Source organism: Cyrtonyx montezumae, unplaced genomic scaffold, assembly GCF_038088225.1.
Source record: "Cyrtonyx montezumae isolate F1298 unplaced genomic scaffold, pur_monq_1.0 scaffold_23, whole genome shotgun sequence".
NCBI lineage: Eukaryota > Metazoa > Chordata > Aves > Galliformes > Odontophoridae > Cyrtonyx > Cyrtonyx montezumae.
In genome coordinates this window covers 4,175,995-4,194,360 of record NW_027071970.1, presented here as the reverse complement: position 1 = coordinate 4,194,360, position 18,366 = coordinate 4,175,995, and the positions used below count along the sequence as shown (strand labels likewise).

The window sequence follows — 18,366 nt, the reverse complement described above, 5'->3', positions numbered from 1 at the left end:
TGAAATTTCCTGAATGCTAGTGAATAAATTGAGCAAAACATTCTGGAACAAATTAACAACACTCAACAGTCTGTCACAAACGAATCACAACATTATTCAATTAACTGCTATATCATAATACTAAGGAATGAATACACTATAGACAAATGCATTATCATTTGAATTATTTATTTTTTGAGTGGACAGTTTAAATGTTGATGTTATTAATCATTTTGTTTTAAATTTCTGAGAGCCCTTGGCTGAGATTTCTTGCACTAATCATAGTACATAGGGGAAACAAAAGTAGAAGGATATTTTCCAGTGTGCATGTGTGTCTGTGTCTCTGTGTACGTATGTGCTTTACAGTTATCAAACATATATTTACACACCAACTTTACACTGAAGTCTTTAACAAGTCTTTTCTATGGCAGGGGGAGGAATCAACTGATCCATCTGTGATTTTCCAGTATAGTCCCACAGAGTTTCTTATGCATTCAAACCTTTGCCAGAATGTTACTCCATCCAGTAGTGTTTCTTTATGAGATGAAACCTGGAGCTGAGGAATGTATCTCTTCAGTTTCCTTGACTTCACTAAACTGTAAATAATTTAAATTATTAAATTGAAATATCAAGACATTTAGTTATTGTTCATATCGCTCATCTTTAACCTTCTAATAATACATCACATTTTAAAAAATAATTAAAAACCCAACAAAAAAAGACTTTGGAGGCTATACACTACACAATCGCCATAGCTCCTGCTTCTTGGGAAGTCCGTTGCAATATTACAATTCCCAGAGTGTATTTGGAGCAGTGGAACAAAATTGTCCATTGGCAACTTTCACATTCAGCAGTCCAGACACTACAACAATAATTTAAAAAACTGCTTTGTGATTTATATTTTTTATCTGTATTAAAAAAGGAACACTAACCTACTTCTTAAATATAGTGTTGTTTTTTGTTGGTTTTTGTTGCTTTTTTTTTTTTTTTTTGTGAAACACCACAAGATTTGGCAAAAAAAGATGTAAAAGAAGACTGTTTTGATGTATAAAACTCCTTACCAGTAGAAGAAACACTGACCTTAATTTGGCCTATTCATAGAATCTTTTTTTTTTTTTTTTTTGTATTTTTGCTGCATATTTTGAAGCCTTAAACAGCAGAAAGGGCTGATAGTCAGTTTGGAAATCACAGAACAGTTGTGCACCAACAATTCCTTTAACAAGCAAGGTGTCCATGAAGGAGTAAAGCAGAAGTGTGTACACAGTATAGGCTGTGAGTCATGTGCATGTGCATACCTAATGTATGTGTATATAGTTTGGCTGTGTGTACCAGTATTGTGGGTACATGTCCATTCTCTAAAACTTTAAGTAGTATTTCGCCTAAGCACCCCTGTTCTGTAGCTTTTGATTTGAACTAGTAGTTCACCCCAACACAATCATTCTGCTTCACACCATGCAAATGAGTTCATCTATCACTCACCGGCTTTATATCTTCATGTCAGTAAAATTTTAGGACAATTGCATGAATTATTATTTCTTACATAGAACATGGTAACACTTCCACCGTAGGAAATAGAATGAAAGAAATGGAATAAAAGTGCAGTGACTGTGGTGAAAACATCTCCACAGAGTTAGGCCTCAATCTCTTTTGTTGATCTTGTTTGGATTTTTTGTGTGGTTTGTTTTTCCTTTGGGGGGGATTTTTATTTTATTTTTTATGTGTGATTTTTTTGCAGAGGAGACTTTCATTCTCCATAATGTGTATTTGTGAAAAATAATTTAGCAGGCTATGGGGGCATAAGAGGAACTGCGTACATACATCAGATTTCCCCTTTTCTCTCCTTGGGCTACTAAGCATTGCCCCATTTTTCCTACAAGAAGTGGAAATGGTTAGCCTCTTTTTCAGTTACTTCAGCAAAACAGATTAAGCCCAAGGATTCTTAGCAGAGGCCAATGTATTTGAGATTGTTCTGAATTATGACATCTGTCACTGCATCAAAGACAAATTGGATGTTACTGGTATCAGTGGCGCAGGTGAAGTGTGAGTAGATCTCCTTGGTCTCCTTGTTGCGATTTAAGTCCTCAAACTGGCGCTGGATGTAGACTGCTGCCTCCTCATACGTGTTTTGGCCTTTGTATTCAGGAAAGCAGACTGTTAAGGGGATGCGTCGGATTTTTTCTGCTAGCAGATCTTTCTTATTCAAAAAAAGGATGAGGGAAGTGTTGATAAACCAGTTGTTGTTGCAGATGGAATCAAAGAGACGCAAACTTTCTGCCATTCGACTCTGTAGGTGAGAAAACAACAGGGTCAGTAGTGTTTCAGCATAACTGTGGCAAGCACACAGAATATATTATTATTTCTATTAATGAGCAAAATGTGTTTCTAGAAAGAGCATTTGTTCTATTTGGTGCCTGTCCATCTTACCTGAGCATGATTCAGGAACCTTAATTCACTCGTTTTGATACGTTTCTCTACAGACTGGCTCTTATTATGGTTGCTATTTTTTCAATCAAGAAAGCAAGGCTAAAACTAAATGTTTGGAAAAAAATAGCTTTAAGCTGGAGGGAAAACAGAAGGTTGTATAACAGTAAAGAATACATGAGAAAAGGAACCACATTCCACTATGGTGCAACAGCTTGAATCTTGTTTGCTTACAAGTAAATGCAAAATTTGGCCAGATGAGTCTAACATCTTTGTGTGTGCTGCCCTGAACAGGCAACTCCATGATGACCAGTATAGAGTGACCAACACATTTACAAATCTGGAAGTAGCAATGGAATGCTGTTATAAACTGAAAGCAGAAATGCTTGTTGGAAATCATCCACCATTTTGTAATTGCTCAGCACTTCTTGTGCAGTTGGAGCTGTCCGTGGTGCTCTCAAAAGGCTGCTTGTTGGTATGTTTACACCAATAGGTATAAACAGATGCCAAGTTTTGAAGAGTATTCTAGCTGATTAAAATAAAAACCGTTCAAGTACTGTCAAAAGTAAACACAGATCATAGCTTAATCAGGTATTTTTCCTAAGGGTCAGTATTTTTCATCATATTCCAGTATATAATCAGATAGTTGTCCACATGAAGTGTTTCTAACGTAAGCACTCATTTTTTCTCTTAGGGGAAAGCTACTACAGTTAAGTAGCAATAAATCATTCCAAACTTTTTTCATATCAGGCAATATTTTTTCTGAATAAAAATATATGCTGTTCAGCTGTGTTCATGTACTGCTGAAAGTAGGAAATATTCATGAAATAGCTTAACATTCAGAATACATATATATATGTTTTCTGTACAGCAAAACTATTAGAAAAAAAATAGTGTAAAAACAAACATTTGCAGAACAACACATTTTAGTAAATCACTCACACAGTCCTGGTTACCAATCAGAAAAACAACTTCTGCCTATCAATAATCTTTAATCCCATCAAATAATATCCTTTTGGAATTAATTATCATTCTACAAAAACAAAATGTGAAGATTAAGTAAAATCAACAGACTGAGGTCAATTTACTGAGGATTATTTTATCTAAAACAACTTGGCAGACCAATTCCCTTTACTCTTTTGCTGCTGCAATCTGAATCATAAATGAAAATTGCTTGCTGCTTCCTTTGTAGAGGTGGGATCATCTGACACTTGAGACAACTTCATATACATATAGATTTATAGATATAAAAATGTGACTAAAAATTCTGCTTGAGGATTTACATTTTACTTTTCAGAATGCAAATTCTGACATAACATATGATTCACAAAAACATCTCAGCTCTGTTTTCCAATAATTATGCTGGTTTTGTTTTTTTTTTTCCTGAATCTGTAGCTGAATATAAATTCCTACAAGGAATTTTTAGGTCACTTGAAATGCTCTTGCTACTAACCAACTGAGAAGAAAATGTTTTAGAACTAATATAGGGGTTTTGGCCAACTCTCAGAACACTCATGCCAATGTTTTATTGTATTTAAAAAGTTCTGCATTTATTACTGTATTAATGCATCACCTATACGAGAGAATCACACTATTTTCTCCAGGTACAGTTAGATGTATAGAAGTATGTTTGTTCACTGACAGTTACCATAGTGAATGCTACAAAAATTCTGGTAAGAAAAATAAAATTTTAAAGATTATTAATAGCAAAGAACTCTACCATAAAGAGAGTTTCTGAAGGAAAAAAACCCACAAAACCAAATACATTTAAGAAATAGTATTTGACAGAAAAGCTAAAGCATGCCCCCCCACACTATTTTCCATAGAAAATTTATTTTTAATAGCTCCTCATAACAGTCATAAGTTTGCAATCATAAGTCATGTCAGAAGTTCAATTTCTAGTAGCTGTTCTACAATGCATTTTCCTGTCCAAGTTAGCAGAAAAAAAAAAACCTGCAGTCCATTTCTGCCCTTAACACTGACTTAACGTTTTACTGAATCAAGCTCAAGATTCTCCATTTTGTCTTTTTTTATAATCATAGAGTATGAAATTAACTTCCCAGGAACTAGTGACCACCATAAAACATTAATACAGAGAAGTATACAATATGCCAGAAGGACAGAATGAGATAAAACTGTGATCTGTCTTCTATATTTATTTGAAGTATTTCTAAAAATTACTACAATTTCAAGAAGAAAAAGAACTTACTTTAAGAACTTAAAAGAACTTATCAGAGAATATAAAACAAGAAGGATGCATGTTAGAAAATATAAAGTTTGTAAAATTAAATGCTCAAATGTTAAATGCTGAAATGATGATTTTCAATATATTATTCATGTAACTCACATGTTGTATGAACACCCTTCTTTCTTCATATGCCAGTCAATATTTTCCTACTCTGTCACTACTCATTCTATAGATTTATGCTTTACTATAAAATTACTATTTATGAGCTGCTGAAAAGACAGAATTACTAGTTTCTTCTCAAGCTTGTAATTACTGCATCTGAGTATTTCATTGGCTACATTTGTTTTCCCAGCATGTTGTCAGATTAAGAGGTGCTGCTAACAACAGCTTATAAATAGGAAACTACACAATGAGAAATTAGTTAGCAGGAACCCAGTAATTCTAGATACCTAGTTCAGGCACTTAAAACCTATTTTTTCAGCACATGCATTTCTTTATTTAACAAAGTTTTGAAGGTTTTTTAAGTTCTCTTTGATAGCTCTGATTTATCAGACTGTCTACAAATCAAATCACAAGGTATTAGGTACCTTAGGGAAAAGAAAGGAAGAATTTAGAATTAACCATGAAAGTGTTAATTGAAAAAAACTTATTTGTAACCAAAAAGGACCACAGATATCTAGCACAGTTATTCAGAGTGGCAATCAACTTCTTTAATCATACGAACACTCTGTTTTCCTAAAATCCTATGCTTCATTCATCTCACGTTTTCCTTCCTCCGAAGCAGATGATGATAGAGTTCCTACAGCTGACAGTTCTATTTATCATATAAGTCCTCACTAATTACATAAAATCCATTATATTCTTTGAACAAGGCCAGAAAACCTGTGGAAACATTACATTGCTACAGTCTGTGATTCAAAATATACAGAAACAAGAAGTTGAAAATACGGTCATAGCAACACTATTCTGTCATTTACTCACTCTTTTCTATTTTATTTCACCAGATCACTTAAACTGTACTCCACCTCATCCAGTATTCATGCTGCTTCACAATCTAAACATGTTTCTAACTTCACTCTTCCAGCTGTTTTTTCCTCAGACTTGTACTTTACAGATGCTTGTAACGTGCTTGTAAAATTCAGTACTATTAGAGGGTGATAATTTCTCCCTAATGATTGTCTATACTATTGATATTCATAAGTGGATGTATTATAAGGAAAATAGGCAGATCACAGGGAGAGCAGCAGTAATTGCTAAATTCTTGCCTTCTCTGTGCATCAGATTTATGTTATTTGGAGTGCAAGATTTCCCTGAGTAACAAGAAATAAAACACTCCTAAGATCTTACCATTTAGAGGTTGAAATCTTTTGCTATGGATGAGGAGATGATTTAAACTTGCAGCAGAGGCACATGTTAGTAATGATCACGTTTCAACTAAAATGTCGCCTCCAATAATAAATGCAATGTTTCTTGAAACAGTGATATTTCAGTTGCTGTCAACAGCCAATATATTAAACTTCAAACCCAAAGTAAACTTCTTTAATGTGATTTTATAAGCATGATATTTGAGCAGACCCATTGAAATTACATAAGCTGCATTTAAAATTTTCCAGTTTAAAATGGCCATTTGTTTATATTTGCATTTATATATCTACTTACACACTTCATGACAAACTTCCATTTTCACATTCAAACTCCTGTTTGTTCCAGCTTAATCTCTGCCTATGCATTTAATTTTATTTTTATTATAATTTAATTATTATAAATATTTATTTATATTCTTTTTAGGTGCCATTGTCAGTAGTCCAGGTCTTGCTCAAGAAGTCATTCACACATAATGAAGCATAATGATTAGTGCTTTGCTTTTTCTTTGACCATGTCTGCTCCATTTAAAATAACAAAAATCGTGTTTATTACATACATTACTCTGAAATTAATGCCTCCTATTTTTTTCCACAGAACATACATCTGATACAAGGAGCACAATAACACTATTTAGTAGAGCAAATACTCATCTAGAAATAGCTTCACCTACCCAGTTCTCCACATGTATTAAAATATCTTTATAATCCCTCACATAAAAAAGTAAGAAGCTGATCTGGGAATGAAGCATGGTCACCAGCAGACAACGAATCAAACTTTGAAGTGTGTGAGATGTTTGCTATCAGGAATCAATATGATGATCTCTCAAGTCAATGTACTAATGACCAAATGTTATATGTTTCTGACCTAAGTTGTTTTTTATTTCAAAACAATTTAAATTCGCACACTTGCCTTTCTACTAATGGTAAAGAGGAAAATGTTAATAGTGCTAGCTTCCCACTTGTTCTTGACATTATATTTCTGAGAATTTAAACCTGATTACAGTGATCCAGAATTTTATCTATATCATCAATGTAAAACTGTTCAGTATAAACTAGGGATTCAGTGTATATTGTGGCCTCTCAGAACTGCAGTGTTGACTTAACAATAATGATCTTTTCTGTGCAACAGTGAAAAACTGTTGACAATGAAATTCAGTTGAATCCCAAGTCTATCACCATGCCTTCCTTTGTAATGTTGTCTCATGATTTTCTAGGTATCATAGTAGACTACATATTAAGGTTCAATAGTATGTGTCTACTTTATGCTACTTGGCTTTAAGAAGCTTCTAAAAAAGCACCAGCACTCCTTGTAGTCCTTGATTCCAGATAAATGGTTTACAGTAAGAGTTTTAATCATTTTGTCTCCAGAGATGGCAGTGATACAAGAACATCCCTGAATATTTCATTACCAAAGAAGCACTCGTTTTTTTCAAATGTATCTGGTGGAAGACCAGTCAGAGATGTGGACCTCATGGGATGAGTGTTGATTTGTATCTTGATACGAAATACACATTAGGATGGCAATTTTGCAGTCATTATTTAGGCAGAACTAAGCTCCAATATAATCAGTCAGGCATCCAAAACTGAGACTTTGCAAAATTTTCTTTTTCTTTAAGCAAGGATACTGCTAAAAAAAATATGATTCCTTAAAGTGCTCCCTTCATTGTTAGTGTTTTTGCCAATGCACTTTTCTATTTTAAATATTCATGTTTTGAAGAAGAAATTGTATGTATATTCTTAGAATTCTCAGAGGGCAATGTTTCTTTGATTCACCATGGTCTTTTTCTGCTGAAGTTTCACTTGAGCTGCATTGCTCCTTTTTACTCAGGAGAAAACTGAACAAACTCCTTTCAGCCTCCACCCAACTTGAATTTAACTAGCAGCTCAAAGGGAATTTATTAAAGGACCTCTTTATAACCATCATGAATCACTGTGCAGCTGAATTCTAGTCTCAAGCTAGTTATTTTTTTAATAGATGTCATAATCTTTTGCATTAATTGTTAGAGGAGGAGAGGTGCTGGTATATAATAGGTGCTGAAGTGCACAGCTTATTTTGTGACTATGTAGTACAGGAATGTGAACACTCGGTATCCTACAGTTTTTCTCTTTCCTCTACTAATATATAGAAGGTATAATTACACTCAGGGTAGTAATAGCTCCAGTCTTGACTGCAGATTAAAACAGCAAGAGCTGTTTAAGCAAGATAACAGGATGAAGGTGAAAATACAATTTAAGCCTCTAATATTTTTATAAAATGGTATTTTTCAACTTGACTGAGAAAAGACTGAATAATCATTTTCCATTGTATACTACCATTTCTTTCATTTTACAACTAACTTACTGCACCATTTTCTCTCATGGAATTGCAGAGACATATTAGAGCTGCTCTGAAAGTAATGCCTCCTATTTTATTACATTGGCCCACAACATCAGCAGTGCAGTAGAAGTCAGCTCCAGTGGTGAAGGTTTTTACAAGTGCAGCATGCAGGCCATTGCTCATTGCTGGCAAAAACACTTAGCTGATGATGGTGACTATGTTGAAAAACTGTTTTCTAGCAGAGAATTTGCTCTATTAAATAATGCGATTGTGCTCTTTGTATCTATTTCCATGTAAATAAATAGGAGTCATTACTTCTAGAGTGACCTACATTAACCCAGTGACCTAGATCTAAATATCCCCAGAAAGAAATACATCTTCTGTATTTCCATATCTCATTCAGAAAAGAGTTTTTTAAATTTGCTTTTTAATTACTATTTTTTAGATATTTTCTGCAATGACCTCTAACATTTCAATTTTTCATTTTCTCTGACATTGTACTTCATTTTTGTCTTTGGAGATGAAATCTATCACATTAACTTGGAAATACAGATACTTGATGTTTAAATTCTCAGTGCTAAAATCTAGCTGCAATCACAGCTGTTCCTTACCAAGGACACATGAGTTTGCTGCAATATCCTTGTTTTCATATTTTGATAAAAATCAATCTTGCATTGCAAGGACACTGGAAACATTCTGTGAATGCATATTTAATATTAGGCCCATTGCTGACCAATGGCAGATTATAATACCAAAGCATTAGGCTATAGCTCCTTGGTATACTGGACATTGCCACGAAGCTCCAAAGTAAATTACTCTACTTGTACAGCACTGTTGAATAACTCTGTTATGCGATGAATAAATCTGTTATGCCATCACATATGTTCATGGGGTCACATTGTAAATGAGATCAGTAAACTGATTCAGCAAAAAAATTGCTCCTTTTGGAGAATGTCAGTGAGCAGCACAGTGAAAAAAAAAAAAGTTAGGAACTAAATCAGACTTGTTGCCAAGGCTGTGCCAGCATCAAGCTATTGTTAAGCCATGCATGAAGCAGACTGATACATAGGAAATTTAATAAGATTAATATCAGGTCCTCACTATTTTGTTCAGTGTGGGAATAACTGTATCATGTAAATAGTCATCAAAGCACAGGGGAAAAAAATCTTACCTTTCCTCTCTTCCACCCACATAACCAATGTGATTTCTTCATACTTTGAAAACAAATCTGGTGAAGAAACAACCTGTATTGCTATTTTTGCTTGCACCAATAGAAGTTATCTGAAAATTTGAAGGTGGTTTCCTAAGATCACCTGGCAGTGGCTCTATGTTGTATGCTGGCAGGGATCTGCATGCTTCTCTTCACCCTTCCACCTGCTTTCACCACCTATCAGCTCAGTATAAGGGGTCTGCTACAATCAGATTTCTGAATTCTCCCTTTAATGTCTGTACTCCTTTTTGTAATTCTGTTGCAATAATTGAGAACAGTTGTGGAACAACTATTTACCTCAGTACACAAACAATTGAAACAGAATTAGGACAAGGTGAAAAAATACAAAGCAAAGTAGTTTTCTTGTTTTCTTGTCAAGGTTTTGGGGCTGGTTCAGCCCAGTTCTGTGATTAATGGGATGGGGGGAACCCATGGACCTCCAGTACTGAGGAATTTTAAAATCTCACCTGCTTGGCTTCCAATTCTTTCACTTACTACATTTATTACAAACAGAGCTTCTGACAAAAACAAACAAACAAACAAACAAACAAACAAACAAAACAATTAAAATCTCACCACATCCCATATTTAAGCTCTAAATATATTTAAAGTACTATAGCAGTCATAAAACCTTAACATTCTTTTAATAACATAAAATATAAGTGGAATTAGGAAACATATGAATATACGTAATATATTGTACTGAACACTACTGAAATCATTCTAATAGAATAAATGGACAGCTCTATCCTAGAACATTAGCTTTTCTAATTTTAAATGTAAGCTCCAATCCTTCAATTGCTATTACATTGAGAATTGTATTATATCTAGTATAAAGACAATAAAACAACAAAAAAATCTATGAAAAAGGCAGTATTTAAGCTCACTATTAAATTATTTACTATGTAGAGACTTATTTTTTAAATACACACACAAAAATAAACACTTCAGTATGTCAGAATAACACTTCAAGCAGCAGATACCAAGAACATTGTACTGACTTACGTGCATGAAGTTGCTCCCCCAGTACTCACAAAGCACAAGGCAGATGACCTGTGCATACCACTTATGAACCATCAAAATGTTTATTAGTCTTTATCAATAAAATCAGCATGGCCTTTTTCATATTTATTGTAAATCTTTGTTTGAATGACATTCAAAAAGAGAGTAATACATGCAACAAATATCCTGAGACATGTCCACAGTGCAAAAATTATTTAAATAAATATCTCTTTTGAGACAATTTCTTTTTATAAACCAAATGCATCTGGAACTGAGAAAAGCAAGACAGATCAAGGAAGATTAAGCCACTGACGCAAGATGATAGAACAATCAGGAAAGCAGCTGAGATGAGGGTTTTATGATACAGAGAAGAACATCATAATACAGAGCAGTTTAAATTCTGTTGTTGTACCATCAGTACAGATAAGCTATTTTGAGTACCTTTCTGTGAAGTTTAATAATGAAAATTTATTAAAATAAACCCACAGCCTTTCATATACAATTTTATATTGTAATGCTGCAACTCTGGACTCAGCTCTGGGGACTGGGCTTTTTAATGGAAGTGTGAGATAGAAATACCAACACTGAATCAACATCTCACCAATAGAAACATCAAGGGTTTAGCTGAGCACTTATAGTCTGACGGACGCAGATGTCTGAATTACGTTAATGGTATGTTTAATCCAATATGGTTTGTGTCACTCTGTCTAGCAACCAAAGTTAAATCAATGAAGTTGTCAGGCAGAACAGCAGGGCACAAAACTACTATTGGAAATCAGATACTTTGCGTAAATTTGTTTGGGGATTTAGAGAGCAACAGCTAGATTGCTCATCCTGAAGGTGCATTTCTAAATGTCAGTCATATTGCACAGCTATTTACAAAAGATGGTTATTTATTTACTTAAATTCTAACCTCTTAGTGTCATCAGAGGTACCACATGCTCTGATCAACACCTGTGTAGGGAAGATGACAGAGTTACCTCTTTACATCTTTATTTTGAAGACCCAGTGCAGTTCTTATATCTCTATTTCCTAGGAAAACTTTTTGGTTTCTACCTTGCATTTTTAGACAACTGCTGAATTTCCCCGTTGTTCAGAGGAAGATTTGTTTTCATAACAGGGAAACAGTAGAAGAACAAAAAACCCATCTGTCTAGCTGTTTCAAAATCACTGATTGTTTCATAAAGAGTATGCCTTAGAATCGTATAAGATTTAAGGTAAATTTAGTCTACCTAGAAATTGCACAGAAATTGAAGGTTGCTCAAGTTTGTTGAACTTTTCATAAAGTCAGTAATCTATGGTGCATAATGAAAATGTGCAATGGAAAAGGATTGAGAAGAATACAAGAAATAAATAAAGAGGGGACTGAGGAAATAATGTGCAGATCACACCAAATGTAAATACTTGTCTACACAGAAATGATTACATTATAACTTCCTATAGGCTCTTTTCAGTGTACTTTGCTGTGAAACTGTTTCCTCTGCTTTCCAAGTGAAACAATCTTGCATTTAGGCTATCTTTGTAAATATATAAATAGTATTCCCTTTGGGCATTTATGAAGTTCAATACATCCCGCAATTTCTATTATATTTCTATCAAGCATGAGCTTTTCATTCCTTTTCTTTCAATTGCTGTTCTGACATCTTTTAAGATAATGAATAATTCACTGTCATAAACATCATGACGTTAAAGTTAACCATTTTCCACCACATATCCCTGATTTTTCATACCAGAAATAAGTATAACTGAAATTGAGTGTGAACCTAAGTTTTGCCAAAGATAATTTTATGATTCTGGTCTACAAGGGAATTCCATTTAGAGAAGAAATTATGCATATCCTATTGGTCTGTTCTCTGACTTCTACAGAAGTAAGAGACAGGTAACATGAACTTACTTACTTAACACCCCCGTAAATCATAAAATCTAGTATTCAGTCAAATGCAGATAAAGAGTTTGTGATGTCTTCCCTGTAAACAAAACAGTGTAACATCCCTATTTCTACTTCACAGATACTCATTTAACAAATCTTATAGCAAGCTTCAGTTATGTAGGATGACTTCCTCTGCTCTAACAGATGACATATCAAAATACTCATCTGAGTCATCTACCCTTCGATTTTCCTCTTTGCTTCTGTACATGTGATCCTACCACTTCCCTAACACAGATCTGGAACTTACTGGACTCCTTTATGAGAAAAAATAGAAAGAAATGTTATTTCAATTTGATATTTATCTGACCACTCCTTTAGCTTTATATTCTTATTGTTATTGAATTTTATTTTTTTATCCTTCTGATACTTATATACCAATCTGGTACTTAGTTTTTTGTTTTGTTTGGTTTTGTTTTTGTTTCTTTTTCTTATTTTAATAAACCAAGCAAACCTTTTGAATGCTTTAAGCCTCAGTCTGGATTCCTGGATAGCAAAAGCTAACCAGATGCTCTGCTCACACTGTCTCCAGGATATTTCAGACACAGCCACATTACATTTAGTGTTGTCAGCCTTGGATCATTTCTTTCCACACCTTTAGCCTCTTTACAAACTGCTCACATTTTTTAGGATCCAGTTAATATTGTTTTCCTTATTCCATATATGTTGTGGTAAGGGGCTTTTTTCTTGTTTTGGTTTGGCTTTAGATTTCTAATTACTGCTTTTAATTGATGTATGAAGAGCAGAAAATGTGCAGAGCAATCTGCTCTAGATCCACCTTCTGTGTCACAGCCAGAATTCATGCTATTGGATGGACCTCACCTGTTAGTAAAAGGCATTAGAAAACTTAGCCTACTCTGATAAATCCAATGACATTCATACCCAGTATTATCAACTAGTGCATAATCATTTACGGCAATGGAATTCCAACTGGTTCTGGCAAAAAATAACGGAAAGAAGTGCTCATTGCTATGTCACAGATGCAGTGAGAAAGCTCAGCTTGCTGGAAGCACTGCTAGCTTTGGCAGGACACAGCTGAAGCAAAGCTCATTGCTGACTGATATGACACTTTGCCATGCCATGTTGCCAGGGAAACAGCAATAGAAGAGAACATAAGGTTGGTGAAATGGAGGGGTTCAAAAAAAAAAAAAAAAGGAAAGAAAGAAAAGCTCAGAGCCTGACTGTCCTGAAGTACGTGTGTTGTACCTATGACATATCATTATATAAAATTAGTTTAGTCATAAGCCTTTTCCCCAGAACAGAGAAACAGCATGAAAGATTCTTGCTTCTAGAGAGGCTACTTCCATCACCTAGATTTTATGCTAAATAATGTTAAACTGTTTTTAATGATTTGTTTCTACATTTGGGTTGATTCCTATTTGTAAATTACAATAGGATCAATTGGCACATAATGAGGAAAAGTAAACCTGACTGGACTACATATTTTGAAAAAGATTTTTTCAGTCTGTTTGATAATGGAAAGAAAGGATGATATCAAGATCAAATAGTTAAAACATTAGTGACAGGAGTTCTCACAGAATTAATTGGATGAGTTATTCATCGTCTGCTAATTTTGCAATATAATCATGGGACACTGTCATTGGTTGACAGGTTTGAAATTCAAATGAGCCTATTAATAGGTTAAAAAAATGCATTTTGATGCTCAAATCTATATCCCAAGAATCATGCTTAAGTCTTGGCAGCACACTGGCAAAAAAAAAAAAAATCTATAGCACATGGATATACCATCTCATCCATTTCTTGTTATAAAAAAGCAAAACACTGTCATCCAATGACAAAGATCTCTTTACTCCAAAATCTCATGTTTCAGGAATATGAGATGATTTGTGGTGGGATGCAATCAAATTGAGGGGAAATGTAAATAATTTCCTAGTATTTAAACCCAGCTTCTCCAAATCTGAACTTGGAACTGAGCTCTCAAGTCAAAAGCCTCACCGTGACCTTTAACAGGGCTTCATATAGTTCTCTATTGTTTCTTAATCTTGTGCAGTATTGTACCCTGACAAACTCAGGCAACAAGCTCTGTAATGCTACACTGTACTGTGTGAAACTTCAGATTATTTGTTTTATAAATATTAAAATTGCTCTTCTCACCACAAAATGAAACCAAGCTAGATATTTCTTGAAATTATTAAATAGATTTCTGTGTGTACCTCCAGGAGTCTGGGTGCCATGGCACATAGCTGACACTCACACTGCCATATTTGATCCAAAAGAACTATAAAAACCAGAGAAGTGGGTGCAGAAAAACAAACTATTTCTTATGTACAACACCATCATCTGAGATGATACAGAAGTTTATCCAAGGATCTAGTCTTCCAGCAGAACAAGGAAAAATTCTTATTAAGGCATAATATCGAAGAATAAATATCATAAAAATACCACTGAAAATATCAGTAGTAGGTCAGACTCAACAGCAACTTTTCCATATCATTTAGAAATATATTAAACAGTGTATGCTGCTAAGTAACTACTGCTCCTCTGCTGTCCTCCACTGAAGGAATTATCCATCAAACTCTGCTACTCCCATCTTTAATTGGTTATTCTCTCAGGAAAAACCTTCCTTGTCATGGCAAGTGAAATCTGTAACAGCCTCATTTCTTTAAGAAAGACTTCATCAAAAACGCTTTTTGCAAACTAAAATACATTCAGCATCTGGATCAATTCTCCTCAGAAGGTTCACAAAAACTATTTTAAAACATGCTTACAAGTAATGTCATGTTAGTAGTAATATCTTGGGGATGATTATTTGCTAAGCACCTTGTAATATGTTGTGGTTTAAGCTGGTAGGCAGCTAAGCACCACACAGCTATTGGCTCACTCCCCTTAGTGGAATGGGGGAAAATGATAAAAAGATAAACCATATGGCTTGAGATGAAGTCATTTAAGTAGGACCGAAAAGGAATATTAGCAATAATTATAAAATAATAATGACAATGGTGTATACAAGATAAGCAATGCACAGTTCAGTTTCTCACCACCCAATGAGCAATGCCCAGCCAGTCCCTGAGCATTATCAGCCTCCCTGACCAACTCCCCCATATTTATTGTTTAGCATGACACCATGTGCTATGGGGTATCCCTTTCACCAGTCTGGGTAAACTGTCCTGGTTCTGTCCACTCCCAGCTTCTTGTGCACCTTCAGCCTCCTCACTTGCAAGGCAGCACAAGAAGCAGAAAAGTCCTTGACTCAGTGTAAGCACTGCTCTGTAATAATTGAAACATCATTGTATTATCTGTTATTTTCATCCTAAATCAAAAAGAGCATTGTACCAGCTACTAGGAAGAAAATGAACTCCATTCCAGCTGAAACCAGGCCATTATGCTTTCCAAAGAATAGTCATTTAGTATTTATCAATTTCATACATTATTTTGTTTTCTCTATCATTTAACTTTCTTGTTACTAATCTTGTCAAACCTTGTAGGGTTTTCAGTATTCAACTCTACTTCCTATTTTCTTTACTCAAGCCAGAAAATTTTCTTAGCTAAAGCTTGTCAACTGTTCCACAAATTTCTTTGTTACCAGTTTCTAAAGTAGATAGTTTTAGTAGGTGAATGAATGTCTTTTCAAAGAGGATCTTGACTTTCTGATGTCTTTAGGGCTGAATTCATTTCCTTTCCTTCACAAATTGAGTCCTTATTGATAAGATGCTATTCAGTTTATACAATCAATTTCTCTGTCCATGAAACAGATATGGTAACAGGTGGTTTCTCCCAGACAATGGCAATGTCTCATTACAATTCTTTAGGTGCTGGACAGATGCCACTTGTCCATACACACTGCTCCAATGGCTTGGTCCACCCTCCTGTTAGACAGACTTACCTAGTTTCTAGATTGATGGGCATTACTGGAATTAGTTTGGGGATTTTGTTTTTTTTTATTGTTTGGGGGCTGGTATTGTTACAGGACAACTGTGTTTCTCTTCTATTTATCAAATAATATCCATAGCTCTCCTCCTAAAGATGATTTTGAGCTTGAAGCTCATAGGATATTCAGGAGTACTGTGTCCTGTATGTTCCATTATGTAGGTAACTATGTCAGAAGCATATGATTATGATGAATAATATAACTGAAAATAAACCTTCAGACTTACAATAATATACAGTGAAAAGCATTGTAAACTACCTCATAAGTGATTGTTCATTTATATATTTTCAGTATTTTACTGATATTTACGTATTTTAGAATATACATGCTTGGACATAAGCCTTAAAAACCTCTCTGTAAACAGAAATTTTTACGAGGGAAAATACACATTACTTTCTAAACTGAAAAAAGTCAAGGCTAAAATTCAATTTGCAATGCAAAAGATCACACATATGAATTCTGAAGTCATCTAGGCTTTGCTCCCACACAAAATTCACTCTGAAATATCTTGAAATGGAAAGGCTTCACAAAAGCAAGAAATCTTCACAGTTCTGGTCAATCTTTTCCTCAGATTCCCAGAAGACTTTGCTGAAAGCATGTTTCACTTAAATCAGTATTTGGCAATATGGATTTTTACCACTGATAATAAAAGGCAGTAGTAAGGTTACACATGGTCTGTATCACAATTTCTCCTCAGTCTATTCAAAATTCAAATCATTTGCATATGACATAGGGCCTTCCAAATAAATTATAACTAGATAATTGAGAAGTTCCTTCATGGTCCCAAAGATTAGTTTTGCACTAGACTTAATGGAGTCTGTTCTGTTTCTTATTTTTTCATCTGCATTTTCATTTGAAGAAGAGGCTATAGTAAAAACATAACCTCAAAAGTAGCTATTTTTTTGTTTTTTCACTCACTTGCAATGACTAAAAACGGGAAAATAACTGAAGCCTGAAGCCACCTGCTAGTAGTTCCAGCATCCATATTTAATAATATATATATTTAATTATTGCCATATTTAGAGAGATAAGAATAAGTAAATTACACACATACACGATGTGAATCTTTTAGAGATACCTCAGGAATTCAGTCCTATGCTCATATTTAACTCACATCATTATTTACTTTGTAACTACATCTTTGAAGAACCTCCAGTTGTCTAGAATGCTGTTGCAGCTATGCACAAGAAACTTGAAAACTATCCAATGTAGCAGGTATGAAACAAAACTGAGTGCACAGATGGACATACCGGGAGACTGGCAAAGAAACTGCAATGTGCAATGCTTTTCATGGTGAGAGACAGGAGTAGTTACACAAGAACACAGATCATGTCATGCTCTCCAATACTACACGGACTTAAAAACTTTGAGTAAAGATGTGACATTCAGAAGGTGTTTCCTGTTAGTATATAAGTGCAGAATTCAGTAGTGTCAAAGCAAAAAGACAATCACTTGAAAATTTAACAGGCAGGTCATGGAGGCTAATATTATCAAAGGCCAGAAGTGACATTTTACATTAAATAAAAGATGAAGTAGGTCAATCAGCTGTTAAGGACCTTGGAAATTAAGACAAGTAATTTGTTCGATACAGCAGAGAAGGAATTGGTGTAAGGATATAAAGACCTAATGCAAAGTTCTCAGACTTCTGGTCAGAAATAATTTTATAATAAAATTAATAGTATTTCAAAGTGATCATACAAACAAATTTTGCAACCATGTCAAAAGAAGAGGCAGCTGCTACCTAATTCAGTCATATCAGGTATGTGCATGGAAATTGAGAACTACATTTGCTCTACGCTAGGCAGAAAAGCACATATAAAATTGCAGGAATTCAAACATACACAGATCACATTTGAAGATAACCGTAGATAAGCAGGAAAATACTGTTGTACAGAGTGATGGAAGAAAATATCTAAGGTGGACAAAAAAAAATGGAGAGTTCTTTTTTTCACTTTAATAAGCAAAAACTGTTTGCTCTTAAATAAGAAAGTCAGTGTTACATATGATCAACAGGCAATTCAAAATACTGGTTTGGCCAGATCTACACAAAGCATTAACTCAGGTGATTT

The 18,366-nt window shown here is 34.4% G+C and overlaps 2 protein-coding genes across 3 annotated transcripts in view; one reads left to right on the top strand and one right to left on the bottom strand.

Annotated features, from left to right (window-relative positions):
* RSPH14 (radial spoke head 14 homolog) overlaps window positions 1-18,366 on the top strand; it is a 68,416-nt gene that overhangs the window by 5,800 nt on the left and 44,250 nt on the right. The window lies entirely within an intron of this gene.
* The window catches only part of GNAZ (G protein subunit alpha z), a 47,590-nt gene continuing 30,169 nt past the window's right edge, over window positions 946-18,366 (bottom strand). For both annotated transcript variants that reach the window (XM_065738987.1, XM_065738986.1), the window contains one exon: window positions 946-2,263. In XM_065738987.1, the coding sequence (XP_065595059.1) occupies window positions 1,919-2,263 (345 nt within the window). In that variant the 3' untranslated portion in view covers window positions 946-1,918. The remainder of the gene's footprint in view (window positions 2,264-18,366) is intronic.